We start from the raw sequence: 17,384 nt of genomic DNA on the forward strand, positions 1-17,384 counted from the left end.
TAGCAACTGGACCGAATCACGTTCTATATATTAATACACTTTCGAAACACGATCTGAATTATACAATATGCTGATTAATGCCTAGAAATCATATATAAATAATAGAACTAACGAATCCAATTCAGGATCTGTGATGTGTTGTAAATTCCACATTATGCGTATAAAATATGGAACTATTTTATCTTAGTGGAAGGCTACACAGTGAATTGGCAGAACCTAGCGATGAGAATTTTGAGTGAACATGGCTGCCGATGTTTCACCTGCGAGCTTTTCACCTGTGAAGTTGGGGATGTCATATCTCCCTTCATTACCACCCCATACTCCAAAACACGCAGCTGCTTACCCGAGGTATGTATTTTATTAAATTCAGTCGAGTAGCGATAAAATTAGGATAAACGGGTGTTTTTTGCTGTTCAACGTAGCAGGCGACAGGTCCTTTCCGACATGTGATGTGAATGCTGTTGTAGACACGTATTTACTTTGAATTTAAGCTTTATTGGTTATCCACAATGACGCGATCATAGGGTTACTTTGCACTATAATTCACAATGTAAACTGGTGCGTGGCTCGGTAAATACTTAATTCGATGCCTTTATCTTCTTCACAGCACAGCTATATTGCTTAGATGTTGATCAACGCCAAACACTCCAGTCCATAGGAGTGTTCCAGTGTTTGTAATTTATACAATTTACAGGCAAAAAAAGTTGCAAATCTCTGTTTGTCAAATTATAACCATTCCTAGGACTTTGAAACTTTTCGCAAATCAAAATTGATACGCGAGCCGTGAAGTGGAAAATAATTTTAAAAATAAAATAATATGTGTTGCTGCCGTTAAAAGCAGCTGCAGGTGTAAATTTGATACCTGTCCACAACTGGTGGCATAAGAATTGATTGAGTCATAACGACACCTCAGTGTGAAAATATTCTGTGGTTGTTATAGATACCATATTTCACAAGGTGTGTCATGTTATAATGATCCAGCATATAATAAATCCATTTTTTTGGCATGTGTGAGATGCGCTTCTAATAGAGCAAATTATTTGATTACACAGAGTGGTTATTGAATATGGTGGTTATTGAATATGGTCTTTATATAGAGGTTGGATTATTTGATTATGAATTTCCATCTTGTACATTCGACAAAATATTTGTTCAAAAAATAATGAGATTGTACCGTTGCAACGAAAACACATTCATTTGAGTTGATCAAAATCAAATAAATTTGACTTGAGAAAATTAAAAATTGATTTATAAACGGAATGCTAATTATTATTTTGGTCTCTAAACAGAAAAAAATCTGTGAAAATATTGCTGAAGTGCTGGTCACATAAGACAGGTGATCTCCATACACATGTTATACATATGCTATACTTTGGGTCTGCCTAAAAGTGTCATTATAGGGCAGGTGGTCTTTATATGGAGGTGATCACTAACGCAAGTTTGACTATTTACTGTACTGATATAACAATTGTTTTTGCAAACTGTTGAACAATTGGAACAATTGTAAAAAACAAAGCTATAAAAAATGTAACTTAATAAATATCACCTGAGGCAATAAGACCAGTGTCACTAACTGTTAATTGTGTTCCCTTCTTCAATTTGACCGATACATTCAAATAGGAAATACCGGTACTGTGAAGGGGGTAATTATTCACTGGGTTTTAATTTAGCTTATTTCGCTGACTGGAAAATGCGCTAAATTAAAACCCAGTGATTGTGTAAAATTTAGCATAGAACACATTATCTAAATGACGAAACCGTGAATTTAAAACCCACTGAATATGCGTGAAATGGTAAATCAGTGAAATTTAAACCCAGTGAAAATTAGTCGTTTTACAGTAATCTTTTGCGGGTATGATCAAAGTACTGATATATAAAGAATGATTTTATCCTCGGGCAGGGTTTAGGCATGAACTTGGTCTTGTGGAAGACATTTCTGGGTTAAGGTATTTTTAATCTCCTTTATTGGAATTTCTTGATGGTATGTGACACATTGATGTATTATTCTCCTTTGGGACCTTAAACACAAAGGTTGGTCATGTACCCATATAGAACAGCCCTCTTAAAGAGTTATTCATGGCAAACACAAGCTTACCATGTTTGAATTCTCTATAAATCCCTTTACTACCGGTAGTACTCTCACAAGCAGACGCAGTTGAAAAGTTAGCAGTTTGAAATGATTCTTTATATAAGTTTGGCATAATTTAAAATAAGTCATTTTAGCTAGCGCTATATTTTAGCAAATTTAGTTTCTATATTTTTGATGATTTCAGTCGTTCCTAATTCAGCAAAATGAGTAGGTATAATGAAATTGTGGGTACTAGCTAAATTATAGTTTTTATAATTAAAGGGCGCCGTATCCTCTTCGATATAGGACTCATAGCGACGTATACAACGTGTGTAAAATACATTGTTTATTTACATGAAATTTGAACATGTGCTGTGCGACAACCACCACGCTTTAAACTATAGTATTAAACTATAAATTTGCTAAATTGGTATGCAGATATTTAAAAATTTTATAGTATTATAATCCTACTTATGGCAAAAATATCTTGGTAATGGTTAGATGTGATGTTTCTATAAATTTGCTAAATTGGTATATTTTGAAGTTTTTCAGTATTATACTGGTAATCCTAGTTATGGTAAAAAATATCTTGATAATGGCTGGACGTGTTGCAGGACAATATAGCAATAGTCAAACATGTGTGATAGTTAAGAATAATTGACAATTGTTATTGTCTATAGTAGTCACGGTAACACAACTATCAATTATTGCTGCAAGCTTTAACATCTGAGTCACTATATGCGACTTGTAAATACCAATAAGTACATTCAGCAGGCTGGCAGCAACACTCTGTTGTATTTGTCATACCCGTGTATTTATTACACATCAAATGATTTGCAAGCGCCTTTTAACGACCTCCGGGGTTGTATAATACCTCATTCAAACAGAGATGTATTATGTGCGATTCTACCTATTTTTAAAGAGGCTTTGTGAAGTCGATTAAAGGCGTCTTACACAGTTCCGGGTCAATCCTTCTATAGTGGTGTGTATTACCATCCAAGTAACAGTGTGTTGTGTAAGCCATAAGGCATCAAGAAAGTAGTTCTCTACTATTGTTGTATATGCTTTATTGTTCTTTTTTCTTTCTTCAGGGCAATGGAAAGCGCACCAATGACAGCACTAGCTGGTGTAGTGGTTGATGGTCGAATACCTCCAAGAGTGAGTCTTGATTAATTAGTTTTTGTATTGACTACAGATCTTCAAGGAGAGATGCACATATTATGGATAAAATATCAGTTGATCAATAATCTTTGTTACGTATTCATTTTGAAACCTGAAGCACTCAAATTTGTAAGAGACAATTTTTGAAAAATTTGGAAGTCAATGTGCAGTCAATATTTCACGGTGACCTTTGTGAAATAATGTTATGAACAGAATTATATCATCAAAACTTGAAAATTCCAAGCAGTGACAATTAAACTGCAATATTTACAATAATATTCAGAAATAAAATTTATAAGAATCAAATGGCAGTATTTATTGTTCTGATTAAGCAGCTTGAACAAATATTAATGCAGAATATCAATACCTTATAAGGCCATAATTATATATATATACACATTATATCTGATAAACATTCAGTAAACCTCTCTCCTTTTCCCCTGTCTTTTATCAGGCAAGTATGAGCTTGTCGCACCATATCTTTTCTGCCCAACCCCCGCGGTAGTTGTTATGAAATATAAAACGATGGCCAAGGTTTTAATTATAATACTGTAGAATACTTTATTTTTTGCTATTTTCGCTGAATGAATGATTCAGTGAAAATAAAATCCAGCGAATATACCTTCTTTCCTTTATTTTACATTCAACTTGTCAAAAATCAGTGAAAATAAATTCCATACAAAACACCCAAAAAAGTCTTTACAGTGAAAATTAATTCCAGCTAAAATAAAGTATTTTACAGTATATAAATGTAAATTCACCATCTTGTTAGTCACATTAGGTAATTCCCATCCAAAAATGTAATACATGTATTTTGCTTTGGTGTTTATTTTAATATTAACATTCTCCTATAGAGATAAAAGCATATCACAAATGGTTTTCTATTTATAATATATAACTAATACACTATGTTAAAGTGCATCAAATTCTCACTGAGTGTTTATAGATTGTATAACAAAGTTTCTATGATGGCAACAACTAAAATGTTAAACTTAACTGGGTTATCATGTTCCACGTCAATGGTACCAGTCTTCTAAATTATTCCATGTTTGTTTACTAACTAGTTTATTTCCCTGCTTCAGTGGTACTTCAGTGGTTTTGTTTATTGCTCACTCATAAATCATTGAGTATAAAGTGGATAAATCTATGCCAGTCATGGCTGGACAGTCGTTGTAGATACATGTATCAATTTATTTGTTCAATATTCTCCTCTATCACTGGTATGTATTTTCTGCAGACATGCAAAACAATGTTTTAATAACCCAGCCTAGATGAATGACTATAAGTACAGATTGAAAAGAAACATTAGTGTCTATGGAAACTGATACACGATCAGCACTTGTGGCTGAATAGGACACCTGTTCAGCCACCTGTTTCAAAGATTTTTCACCAACTGTAATACTATCCAACCTTTTACGAGTGCCATGGGTCCATGTGCAACATTTACTAAAAAATGTGTGATCACTGCAACACTTAAAAGAGTTGTAAGTCGACACAGTCATGGGCATTCAACATGGTCCCACATACTATACGCACATGGGTCAAAGGTGTTTTATAACTCTACTACAGGGCGGGCTGTTCATGTAGACAATTGTCTGTCGTTGTTGACCGCCTGCCAGTTACATTTTTTTCCTCTTCTTGAAAACTAATTGCTTTTATACTTGATATATTGATATAAACGTTTTGTAACAAGATAAAATAATTTTAATTGCCATGGCATTAACCAAATAAACTACCATGGTAGTAATACAGCAAAAACATTGTGGGAACACTAATAACCATGGCAAATAGTTATTAAATAGCTCATCGTACAACTTTATTCTGAGAAAGACACTCTACAAAGGCAGCAGAGCTATTTCAATCGTTAGGTCGCTTCATTTGAAACACAAAATTTAAACATATGCGGCCATGGCAACCTTTAAATAGTGATGTAACATCCATCAATTAAGTTAGTGTTTTTTTTTCACAGAAATTATGAATTACAATGCATATTGGTAAAAGGCTTTTTCCTACTTGTAAAGCACCTTCAATATTATAATGTAAGGCAGCATACAATAACAAAAGTTTTATTTTTATTTTTAGTTTCCCTCATCTCCAAGATGCCGTATACGTAACCAAGTAGGTGGCACTAATCGATGGAGATTACCAGAATCTTTAGGTGGTGATTTGTTGGGCACATCACAAGCATTGAGATCATTACATGTTCCATATAATAAAACACTTATGAGGATCATATCAGGTATGTACATACTGTATACCATAAAATCTCTATTAGAAACCACATCCCTAATACTAGTAAGTCACACCCATTCCTTTTAAACAATTGAGAACCAGCTTATCTTGTATGTTTAGATGCTCTAATAGAATCTGCATTCCTTCTGTTGTATTGTACCATTTTAATAGAAGCCACGGCTTCTAATACAGATTTTACAGGAGTAGTTCTTATTTTCATACAGTGTTCTCCCCAGAATTTTGTTAGCAAGAAGACATCAAGAAAATATATTTGATGCTTGTTGTGATGTGAAATGTATGCGTAGAATTGCAGTTACAATCTTTTATTTGAAAGTGCAACAATTGTGCTAATTTTCTAATTTTCTTTCAAATTCTGAGTTTTAACTAAAAAACAAGAATTAAAAAAAAAATGATATAAATCATTATACTACTTGGTACAGCAAGGAAGCACTCAAAAATTGTATGGGTGCAATGCGGCCCCGTTGTCCTGTTCAGGGAGAACACTGTTTTCATATAAAAAATACATCTGACAGTATTTACATTTCATTGGACTCATGCATTTTCTTACTGAACTTTTTCATACAGACATGTTGCCTATTTTCAGTGTTTACAACAATAAATGTTTTAAATAATTTATTAATGATTAATGGTCAGTGTATTTTGATTAAATACACACTATAAATAGATAGATACCCATGTAGAAAACACTCATGTATTTATAATTAACACATATTAGGATAGCGGAAATACTAGAAGGCATCTATAATTGTCATGTATTATATTTAGAATAGAATAGAATTTTTTTATTAACACCATAAAATATTGTGACATTTCTTTTTTGGTTAATATATGTTAATAAAGGTTTTACATAATTATATGTACTGTAAAATACATACGGTAAAACTGAACAAGCATATTTTATGTAATTTATAGCACTTTTCAATGTGCATTATATGTTTTTTTTATTAATGTACCGTACTCGATCGTGTTAGCGCCTAGAGTCCTCAATACAGAAAATCATGATTTTTTAGGGGTGGGCGCTTACCAGAGCACCCCCCTCGGAAAAGTTTGCAAATGAAAATTTTAATTGACCTTGTGACAGATTGAGGGGGATATTACGTCTTACAAGATCTGTCAGAACACAGTCAAAGTCGTCATCATTATCTCCACTGACAAATGAGTTCGATTGTTTGCAAACTCTTGATGAAAAGCATGCACTTTCCACAATCATGTATTTGCATGATTTGACCTGCAACAACGTCCTTTGACCTATAATTGGTCAAGTCTGTTTTTAACCAATCAGAATGCTGTGTTGTACTGACGCAATTCTTCGAAAATTCCAGAAGACTTTCTGGTAGCGCAATGCGGAAGTGAATTATCGATGTCAAAGTAAGATCTGTTGGAATTGATATCAGTGAATAAACGACATGTTTTTTTTCAAACAAACAGCCTGTCGGCTTTTTACCAAAAATGACAAAAAAAATTCTCAAAATTAGAGAATTGAAGATATCATCACAAAATGAACAAATGTGAGAGAGGTCTACATGTAGTACGTATATATGTAATATCAATGCAATCAGACTTGCGGTTTTCAATAAGAAGTCGAAAATATCACTTTTTACCAAAAATGACAAAAATATTCACTAAAATTAGAGGATTAAAGATATCATCACGAAATGAACAAATCTGAGAGAGGTCCACATGTAGTACCTATATATATGTAATATCAAAGCAATCGGACTTGTGGTTTTTCACAAGAAGTCAAAAATATCACTTTTTTTTTAGAGGAAAAGTGTTGTGCTTCTTGTAAACTTTTGGTTTTGGTTTTGATATTCTATAACATATACATTGTATTACAAAATATGCTTTATTGCTTTAGGTGAACATCCAAGTACCATTGTTAATCTTGATGCACAAAAACCGTATGAGTTTCCGTCGACTGAAGGCCACACACGACCTCTAAGTAGTCAAGAATGGATCCGTGAAGCAAGATCCAAAACACCAACCCAGCCACCACTGCCTGCATCAGCTCCAGCCAGAACTACAAGAAAACTCCCAAGGTAATTTTCACGTTTTTTGTGACTACTTTATTGCATGAGTCAGAATACATACTTTTGTAATGGTGTTAGATGTCACCTAATCACCCAAGTGTATTGATATGTTGGTGTAACTGAAAATGGCAGAATAAACCTGAAGTTAAACTTGAAGCTCACTGGTTTCTTTGATGTTTTGTGTGTTTCTGAGTCACAACATCACAATTTTGTATTTCAAAATTACTCTGAAGAACAAGCATGAGCAATTGCAGCAACATACTTCAAAATTACTGAATTTTTATATCAGAGTATACATATTGTATTGAAAGGACAGGCAATTGCAGCAAACATAGTTCAAATAAAAAACATTCTAGTGTGCAACCAACATGCTCTATTGAGCATGCATTTCCCTGCAAAATTTTTTGCATTTATTACTTGTCAGGCTAGAGTAACAGTATATTTATAGAAAAATGACAATGCCTATCCATGTGTATAAAAATGGTATTTAACAAATTAAATTCCAATTCTAAGACATTGCATACCACATCAAAGAAAAACTGCAGTTGCATGTCCATGATAATGTTCTTTAGTATCCATAGTTGCATTTACTTCATTTGTCATGTACATGTAGAAATAGAAAGAATACTTCGAAATAATGTGAATATTTTATAAATTTCTATTTTACATGTATTACTTACAGCCCACTGCCATTGAATACATACAGGCCACCAACAGCCAGGACACCAACACCTATTGATATATTTCATTATCATTCTAAGCATGTCAACAATAAAAGTCCACTTGGACCAGGTTAGTGAATACCCTTACTCAATCTCTTTTTATGCATTTCATACATAAATGAAGGAATTTATTATACATTATTTGTCTGTAAAAGGATGTACAAGTGTGTGGGAAAGTGTTTGAATGTCTTCCTTATTTGGAAATTGTGCATCATGTTTCTGTCACACTGAAACACTTTCCTTTGTTTACTTCAGACATAGAAGCGCTATCAGCTTGTGATGGTAATTAAATACCATGACTTGACACAAACAACTGCACAACACAAAATGCTTTTCACTGATTTTTTTTGCTGTTATCTCTCTTTAAATTATTACTACAAGAGGGAAAAGATGTATATTAATAAGGCTATGCATCGGCCGATGTGATTATCTATTACATTGTACTAACCAATTATTGGCACACCTGAGTGCAGGAGAACTTGATTGTTGTGCAAGAGCACAAATACCCATATTCCGGCTGTAACATTTTTATTTCAAGTATATCTGTCAGAATGAACAATATTACTTTATATCCAAATACACAAACATAACAGTTAACTAATATATCCAGCTGAACTTCGCAGATGGCCACCATCTTGAACTGCTGTTTGCTGTGATTAACACAAGCATCACTGAACCACAAAATACCATGGATGTTCTTCTCATTATTATCTTAAACCTAGTATTAGTTTTATTACATAATGTGATTTGTTCAAATATGGAACATAAATGAAACCCCGATCAAGCAAAAAACTTTATTGTCCTCGTATATTTGATTTACTAGATGTTCTACTGAGTTGTTTGGGTACAAACTGGGAGTTACACAAACCATATCTACAGAAGTCACAAGTACTGGGTATGTTGCTGCAAAAAGCAGAGAGTGGTCCAACAGAAGCGCGCTATTACAGAGATCCCATGGCCTCTACATTAGATGAATACATCAATAAAAGTGGCTTCTACAGTACAGACTACAAAGAAGTGACGAGAAGGCTGTGTACAACAGATACTATTGAGGAGGACAAAATTGCTAGAAAGAGTTTAGACGATTCAGCGCATATCATGGAAGCTAGAACGAAAAATATGCTGAGACTAAAGTTGAAAATTAAGGACTCTCTAGTAACCAAACATTGTAAGTATAAAATATAAGCAAACACAATATCTAATTTGTATTTTATGCATGTTTTGTTTTTTCTGTTTTTGTAGCAACCATGTGAAAATCTATATCATTTGTATCTACAATACTTGCTTGGTATTCTTTGGTAATTTGCTTTATTTGTGCCTATAGCATTTTCTATTGCCTTTGGTAATCTGTATTGTTTATTTCAACAGCTTTTGTTATTGCCTTTGGTAATCTGTATTGTTTATTTCAACAGCTTTTGTTATTGCCCTTGGTAATATGTATTGTTTATTTCAACAGCTTTTGTTATTGCCCTTCGTAATCTGTATTGTTTATTTCAACAGCTTTTGCCATTGCCCTTGGTAATCTGTATTGTTTATTTCAACAGCTTTTGTTATTGCCCTTGGTAATCTGTATTGTTTATTTCAACAGCTTTTGTTATTGCCCTTGGTAATATGTATTGTTTATTTCAACAGCTTTTGCCATTGCCCTTGGTAATCTGTATTGTTTATTTCAACAGCTTTTGTTATTGCCCTTGGTAATCTGTATTGTTTATTTCAACAGCTTTTGTTATTGCCTTTGGTAATCTGTATTGTTTATTTCAACAGCTTTTGTTATTGCCCTTGGTAATCTGTATTGTTTATTTCAACAGCTTTTGCTATTGCCCTAATCTATTGTTTGTGTCAACAGCTTTTGTTATTGCCCTTGGTAATCTGTATTGTTTATTTCAACAGCTTTTGTTATTGCCCTTGGTAATCTGTATTGTTTATTTCAACAGCTTTTGCTATTGCCCTTGGTAATCTGTATTGTTTATTTCAACAGCTTTTGTTATTGCCCTTCGTAATCTGTATTGTTTATTTCAACAGCTTTTGCTATTGCCCTTGGTAATCTGTATTGTTTATTTCAACAGCTTTTGCCATTGCCCTTGGTAATCTGTATTGTTTATTTCAACAGCTTTTGCCATTGCCCTTGGTAATCTGTATTGTTTATTTCAACAGCTTTTGCCATTGCCCTTGGTAATCTGTATTGTTTATTTCAACAGCTTTTGCTATTGCCCTTGGTAATCTGTATTGTTTATTTCAACAGCTTTTGTTATTGCCCTTCGTAATCTGTATTGTTTATTTCAACAGCTTTTGCTATTGCCCTTGGTAATATGTATTGTTTATTTCAACAGCTTTTGCCATTGCCCTTGGTAATCTGTATTGTTTATTTCAACAGCTTTTGCTATTGCCCTTGGTAATATGTATTGTTTATTTCAACAGCTTTTGCTATTGCCCTTGGTAATCTGTATTGTTTATTTCAACAGCTTTTGTTATTGCCCTTGGTAATATGTATTGTTTATTTCAACAGCTTTTGCCATTGCCCTTGGTAATCTGTATTGTTTATTTCAACAGCTTTTGCTATTGCCCTTGGTAATATGTATTGTTTATTTCAACAGCTTTTGCTATTGCCCTTGGTAATCTGTATCATGATGAGATTATTGTAGACCATGTTGATGTGGTTGGAGTCCTTGCTGCTGCCAGTGCCTTGAAGTTTACAGAGTTGGAAAAAAAGTAAGATACAAGCATCAAACTATTAATAAATTACACTGTTCTTTCTGAATAATGGAACAAACTGTCTGTAAAGCTTGTGCTATGAATAAAGGCCAATTCTTAGCATATAGGTAACATACTGATGATGTAACGTGTAGAGAAAAGCACTATACCGAAAATGACATGTAAGACTGTCAAGTAATCTTGTAACTTCCATTTACTACTATCGGAGCAACATCAATATAGTCAATTGATTCCTTTGGAGTGCTGAAAGCCTACCTCACCCTATAATGGGAATGATCAATAGCAATTATGTTACAAACAAATAATTGATCGTTTTGAGTCTAGTTTAAGTTCTGCAAAGAAAAAATCAATTGACGAAAGAATAAAAGTGTTGTCCAGATAATTCATTTCATGCTCCCTGGTTTATAATGGTTGTGCAAAAAATACATGTTATTTCCAAGATTAAAACTAGAGCATTGTTACAATTTAAAATTCAAAAGAAAACAAAAGACAAATCCAGAGTACACACGTAACAAGACAATGCATGTCATGTATGATAATAGAACACATAAACAAAGGCCGTGAACACTATTCTTGACAATTTTGTTTTTTGACATTTTATTTATGTTATATTATGATTTTTTGTGATTTTTTCTAGATTTTGACAAAAACCTGCAAATACAAAAAAACTGACACACGTTTTTAACTGATGCGTGCAAAGACTTGAAATGTGAATATTTAATGAAATATTGAATTTTGGTATTATTACATGGCTGCTAGATTTGTGATTTTTATTGTTTTTTCAGATGTACTGAAGTAATGATGAGCAGCATCAGTGCTAATTCTGTATGTTCATACCACCATTCAGCAATGAAGGTACATCTCACATATTACATCAGTTATAGAGGATAGAGGCAGTCCTCCAATGCGTTTAGGTTATCATCAATACAATGTCTTTTTTATCTTAGCACTTCTGTAACTCACAAAATAAACTGAACTGTGGCCATGTGAAGCACATTCTCTTAAAAATACAACCTTTGAAATAAATCCCTAAAAACAAGGACATTTGTTTTGTGTGAAGGAAATGTGATATACTTGGCATGTACTTAGACACTTCTTGATTGTTCAGTATTACTAACCCTTGACACTGAAATAATAAATATCATTATACATCTGTCACCGTAACGCCATAAGTTACAGTGTGTCGTAATTTTGCAGTAATTTACAGGGTATTTTCATCCTACCATATTAGGAAATGCAAATTCCAAATATAGAATGATCCTGCGCGTAAGCATCCTCTAATAATAAGAACAAACATGGCTTCCACTAGGGTTTGACTGGATTCCACACAAAGAAGTTCGCTGATTCTGTTCTAAACTTTTTAGATTTCGGCATTCCCATGATGTATCCTTTGGAGGAAAAGATGTATAATAATAAGGTTATTACGAGGATACCTCCACTGCGCATTGGTTGATACTCCCCTGTACTTTCTTCGTGCATACTTTTCGGTATCCTCGTAATAACCTCATAGTATTGAGACTAATGAGACATTAACCCAAAATGCATACAAGAATGAGCCACCGAAAAATGTGGGAAACAAATTCCGCAAAGTGTTTGCCACCCTGAGAATTTGTGAAAAAATCTGTACCGGTAATATTCTTTCATCAGAGCAGCATTTTTTAGGTTTTCTAACCTGTATTTTATTTTAAATTTTCAGTATGGTGTTGGTTTAGTTACTAATGCATGTGAAAGATGGTTGGAACTCAATCTTGTTCCTCATGTAAGTATCCATGTACTTGAGTGTGTAGCATTATTGAGATTAGAAAATTAGAAAGCATTTAGACGTTGATAAATCCACGAAATCATCTAAGATTTCCTAAAGTGAAAACAATATGTTGTCAGATATTTGGAGAGGATCATACATTGGGTCATAGCCATGAGAACTAAAATATTTTTCTCTAGTTTATAAGTATGGAATTTATGTGTCAGATCTTGCAGGAAATTAGTTTTTAGTGTGATTGCATCTAATCTATTCATGTCTTTTAATTCACAGCTTTCAGTTCAGATCCAATTACGTGAGCTTCCTTTAGAACTGTTACAGAAAATTATCAAATCTAGCAGGTGAATAAATTTTGCTATTTAATTTATCTTGTGAAATATTGTAAACAGCAAGGACACTAAAAAAAACAAAAGGTGTAAAAATGAACACTAGAGGGCGTACTAGTAGTGTGAACATCATCATTGTATACATGTACATACATCTTGCATCCTACTTATTGTGTATTTCCAAGCTAGAAGATTTTGTTTTAGTTGTAAAGTATTAATTCCACATTTTTGTATTTTTTCTTATAGACTTTTCACATTCAATGAATATTCTATTTACAAAGTTTTGTGTTATTGGGTATTTTTGCAAAATCATCCTGAGATTCAGTTGATGCCTTCCATGAGTACAGTTATCACATACTTTAATAGGTAAGTGCAAAGTTGTAGGTTTGTATTACAATTAGAATTTATGTCAAGGTGTGGGGTCACAGACACCCATGAATGTAATCGCCTCAAACTTGAAAAGATGCTATTTGCACAGATATTTTCTTTTTTATTAGTTTCCCAGTTTTTGTCTATCTGTGCAATGTATTTTATGTTTTGTCTTTACCATGCAGTACCCTCAGATGGACTTGTTGAATAATAATAAGTTATTATTATTGTTTTATTAACTTTGATACCAGAATTACCAAGCATTAGATTTATCATTTGAATTTTTGAGAAAACCAATGGTTTTAAAAATTACTCATTTATAACAAGTACTCAGCTGGGTATAACCTTACCAATACTGCCACTATTCAGTCAGTTGAATCAGCTTCATTTTCAAGACTTTCATCATCTGTGACGATGTTGTTTATTCACTACTGTATTTAAAAAATAAAGAAATTAAGGGTTCTTGACTCATTGGCTCTGTGTAAAATAGCTTGTTAATTCCTTACCTTGTTGTGTATGGGGAGTTTATGTTGTAGTATAAAACCTGTATACTATCTTATCAGCAACAAAAACATTAAAAAAAATCTCACTCTGCAACACTTTTTATGGGAAATTTCATTATGATATATGGAATTAAAGTTCAGACCCTGTAGACAATTGTTGCTATTATTTTCATATATTTGTGTTACAGTTTGCCAAGGACGAGTGCTTACATAGAACGAGAAGAAGGCCAACAATATGCATGTTTGTTTATGACACTAAGACTACATGGAGTACTAGAAAGTAAGTCAGTCTTGCTAGTAAATGTGATGGTTTAGTATTTTTATATTTTTTAATTTATACATTTTTTATTGGTTTTACTTGCCGTTATTAAGTTTTTTGTATATTGTATCTCGATCGCTATTAGTCACCATAACTACGCGAAAAATATTCATAAATAAACAAAACTAATAAAAAAAAAATGTAAAAATTAAATAAACAAAAATAGGAGCCTACCTATACTTACATCAGATTTTAATCAGATTGACAGAATGTATTTACATCTTACCTAGGGGTTGAACTCAAAAATACTGTTGATCCTGTGTAAGTGTGTCACCAATTCAATGTCTGTCAATGGGAACTTTTTCCTTGGCACAAAAATATTGAAATAAAAAGCTAATATACTGGTACAGCGGTAATACGCTCATCCTTACACTGTTTGTAGAAATTAATGTCATACTAATGTTCTCTGATTTGCAGCCAGACCATTGGAAGATATGTTGAAAATGAACATTATACCCCAACAATGGGTGTTACGAACCTTAAATATGCATTACCAAGCGGTGAGTATATAAATAATTTTTGATTATTTAAACAGGTACATTTTCCTGTCCACGTAATTTTTAAAAAGTTTATTTGTCAGAATTTTAGAATAAAAACAAAAAAACACATTGAAATAGAGTAGTAAGACTGGTAGAAATGATGATTTATGAACACTGATATCGCACCCAAGAATATTCTTGTTAATAAGCTTCAATGACTAATGTTTCATAACCATTCATTCTAATCATAACAGCTACAAGGTGGTGGTGACATGCCACTGTTGATGAAATTCGACAAGGACGCGATCAGAGCCGGATTTGTGATTGATCAGGTATGTAACTAAACTGTACTGTTCAGTTATTTTTACAGCGATTTATAGTACCGGTAATATAACAAACTTTAAATGAATGTGCACAAATTACAATAAATTAAAAATTCTCTTATTTGTCTCTTACTTGACAGGAACCACAGTACCATGCTGATGTCCTCTCTGTGCATGGATTTCATTTTGAGTTAAAAGCATGTAGAGTTGGCACTGGAGCAGATACATATCAATTCTATATGCAGGTAGGATAGAATTCACTCTACAAATTGTATACAATTACAGCTCTAGTTAATGTGTTGCATCAACAATAGTTTGTATTTTGTCATATACCATCATGCCCCCTTAAACAGAAGACAATGTTAGGTTATTAATACAGTGCAAAGACTACCATAATAAGATTTGTTGTTGATGTATGGCTTCTAATAGTCCAAATGTTCTTGATATTCTGGTAATACCGGTATATACCAGTGTATATGTGCTAAATATCCTCTCTCGCAGCATGATTGCTCACTCAGTAGTATTAGTTAGAGTATATTCTTCTGCCCGCATCACACACAGCCAAAGTTGAAGAGAATGCTGTCTTATCTGATCAGGACTATAACAAAAAAACTGGATCTGTACATGTGCCGTTCTTGTCCTTCAGTGCACATTAGTAAACCAGAGATTCTGTGAACTAAAATTATCAAATTTCCAGAGATTCTCTCTTGCTCTCTCTCTCTTTCTGTTTGTGTTAAAAAAAAAAAAGGATATAATGAACATTAAATTAAATTACCTTGCAGAGACTTAGACCCAATGATCCAACTTTGTCATTTCGTGCCTGTGAACGCCAGACTTTCTCACTCAGACAAGATCGTGAAGTCCGCTACAGCATTCGTGTGCAGTGCATCATCAAGGGGCAAATCTACACATTCACAACTGGCTCATTAACAAAGCGATTTGGACTAGGAAACAAAACAAGTCGAAGTGAAATCTTGACATTGGATGGACTACAACTTCCTATATATGCTACATTCTCTCTATTTTTTCCCCCATCATAAAAATACGTGTGCCATACATTTTAGCTTTTATGTACAGACATATTATGAGTATTAAATTTTCAGGGAATTACAATGATTGCATGTGTTGTGTTATAAATTGACATATTTGTAAATATTATATTAAAATATACAGACTGGAAGTGCCTTGCATTTGTATTTTAATAATTACGTCTGCTTTTAAAATTTATATGGATTACATATATGTGTTTTTACGTTGCTAACATAGCTAGCAACGCTGAGTGGTTTTTGAAGTGTGAAAGGCTTCTAAGTGTTGGCCTGATATTGTGCTTGCTGTGTGAACAAATCTTTCCTGAGACTATTAACTCTTTGAACACCTAAGTCCACTTTTGTCTGGTATCACAAAACAAACCCCAAATAATTTTTTTTTACATTTTTGTTTTCATTTATCAAGACAAATAAATAAATATGCGTGAAATGTTTACCAAAATTTGGGGCGAAAAAAAATGTGCTCAAAGGGTTAAGCTACTGAGATGTTAGTTATATATGGGCATTTGTTTTTAAACAGCAGGTGCAAACAAGATATGTACGGGGGAAATTAGCAAATTGATTAGGAAAGTCCCTATGAACACTGCAATATAGTAAGGGACTTTCCTATTAGCACTATCAATCCCACATCTCCTGGTCAGTGATAAGTCCATGGGCAGACGGTGTCAATTTTGTTTTGATATTGCAACATTGTTGTGATACTTATACAAAGGAAGTTGTAAATTATTCAATTGAATTTTATTTGCAGTTGTTTCAACTGAAAATTGATAGACTTTCGCATGAAAGTTGCAAGTTACCCACACAAATCGTGTTTGCATCCGCTGTGAAACATTTAATTCTTTATCTCGCACGAACCACAATGTACATATCATGCAATTTCTTGCTCTGTTTAGAATAGCATGAAACATGAATTTTTACCACAAACAAGATATCTCAACCATACATACGTTTCCATTCACCACTTTCTGTCTGATGCACGTTATGGAGTAGATGGACACAATCCGTCCAATTCTCTGTGTCCACTCTCCTTTTTGAATGATGTTAAATTCTTTATATAAAGCATGTAACATTTGAATGAGTGCAAGTTGCATGCACAGTTGTGTTTCAACAGCAGTTTGTTTTATAGCATGTTGTTTTTCAAAGAAGTGTGCCAATAAACAACTTTGGTTCAAAAACCTACTCTGTAGAATCTGTTCACTTGTGTGTACGAGATCCAAATTAACTTTGTCGAGTATGAAAGTTAATCTCATAAATAATGTAATACTTGTATCTTATGGCTGTATTTTCACAAGCAAAGCATGGATAACCACATCA

The 17,384-nt window shown here is 33.2% G+C and overlaps 1 protein-coding gene across 1 annotated transcript; it reads left to right on the forward strand.

Annotated features, from left to right (window-relative positions):
• The first annotated feature begins 217 nt into the window (after positions 1-217).
• On the forward strand, positions 218-17,249 carry LOC100370504 (BTB/POZ domain-containing protein 16-like). The gene is made up of 16 exons (XM_002733894.4): positions 218-348; positions 3,160-3,226; positions 5,312-5,468; positions 7,341-7,521; positions 8,195-8,304; positions 9,058-9,402; positions 10,829-10,943; positions 11,732-11,801; positions 12,643-12,705; positions 12,979-13,046; positions 13,278-13,397; positions 14,092-14,183; positions 14,640-14,722; positions 14,956-15,033; positions 15,165-15,269; positions 15,807-17,249. Exons 1-16 carry the CDS (start codon positions 242-244, stop codon positions 16,062-16,064), a joined length of 2,019 nt encoding a protein of 672 aa, XP_002733940.1. The 5' UTR covers positions 218-241; the 3' UTR covers positions 16,065-17,249.
• The last annotated feature ends 135 nt before the right edge of the window (positions 17,250-17,384 follow it).

The sequence above is a fragment of the Saccoglossus kowalevskii genome, chromosome 10 (genome assembly GCF_978046115.1).
Source record: "Saccoglossus kowalevskii chromosome 10, keSacKowa6.1, whole genome shotgun sequence".
Classification (NCBI taxonomy): Eukaryota; Metazoa; Hemichordata; class Enteropneusta; family Harrimaniidae; genus Saccoglossus; species Saccoglossus kowalevskii.

Excerpts from the sequence above, each read along its gene's own strand:
- LOC100370504 (XM_002733894.4), top strand. The coding sequence starts at position 242 with ATGGCTGCCGATGTTTCACCTGCGAGCTTTTCACCTGTGAAGTTGGGG. Across the intron at positions 12,706-12,978 it reads AACTCAATCTTGTTCCTCAT|CTTTCAGTTCAGATCCAATT; the intron begins GTAAGTATCCAT and ends TTTAATTCACAG. Across the intron at positions 13,047-13,277 it reads AAAATTATCAAATCTAGCAG|ACTTTTCACATTCAATGAAT; the intron begins GTGAATAAATTT and ends TTTTTCTTATAG.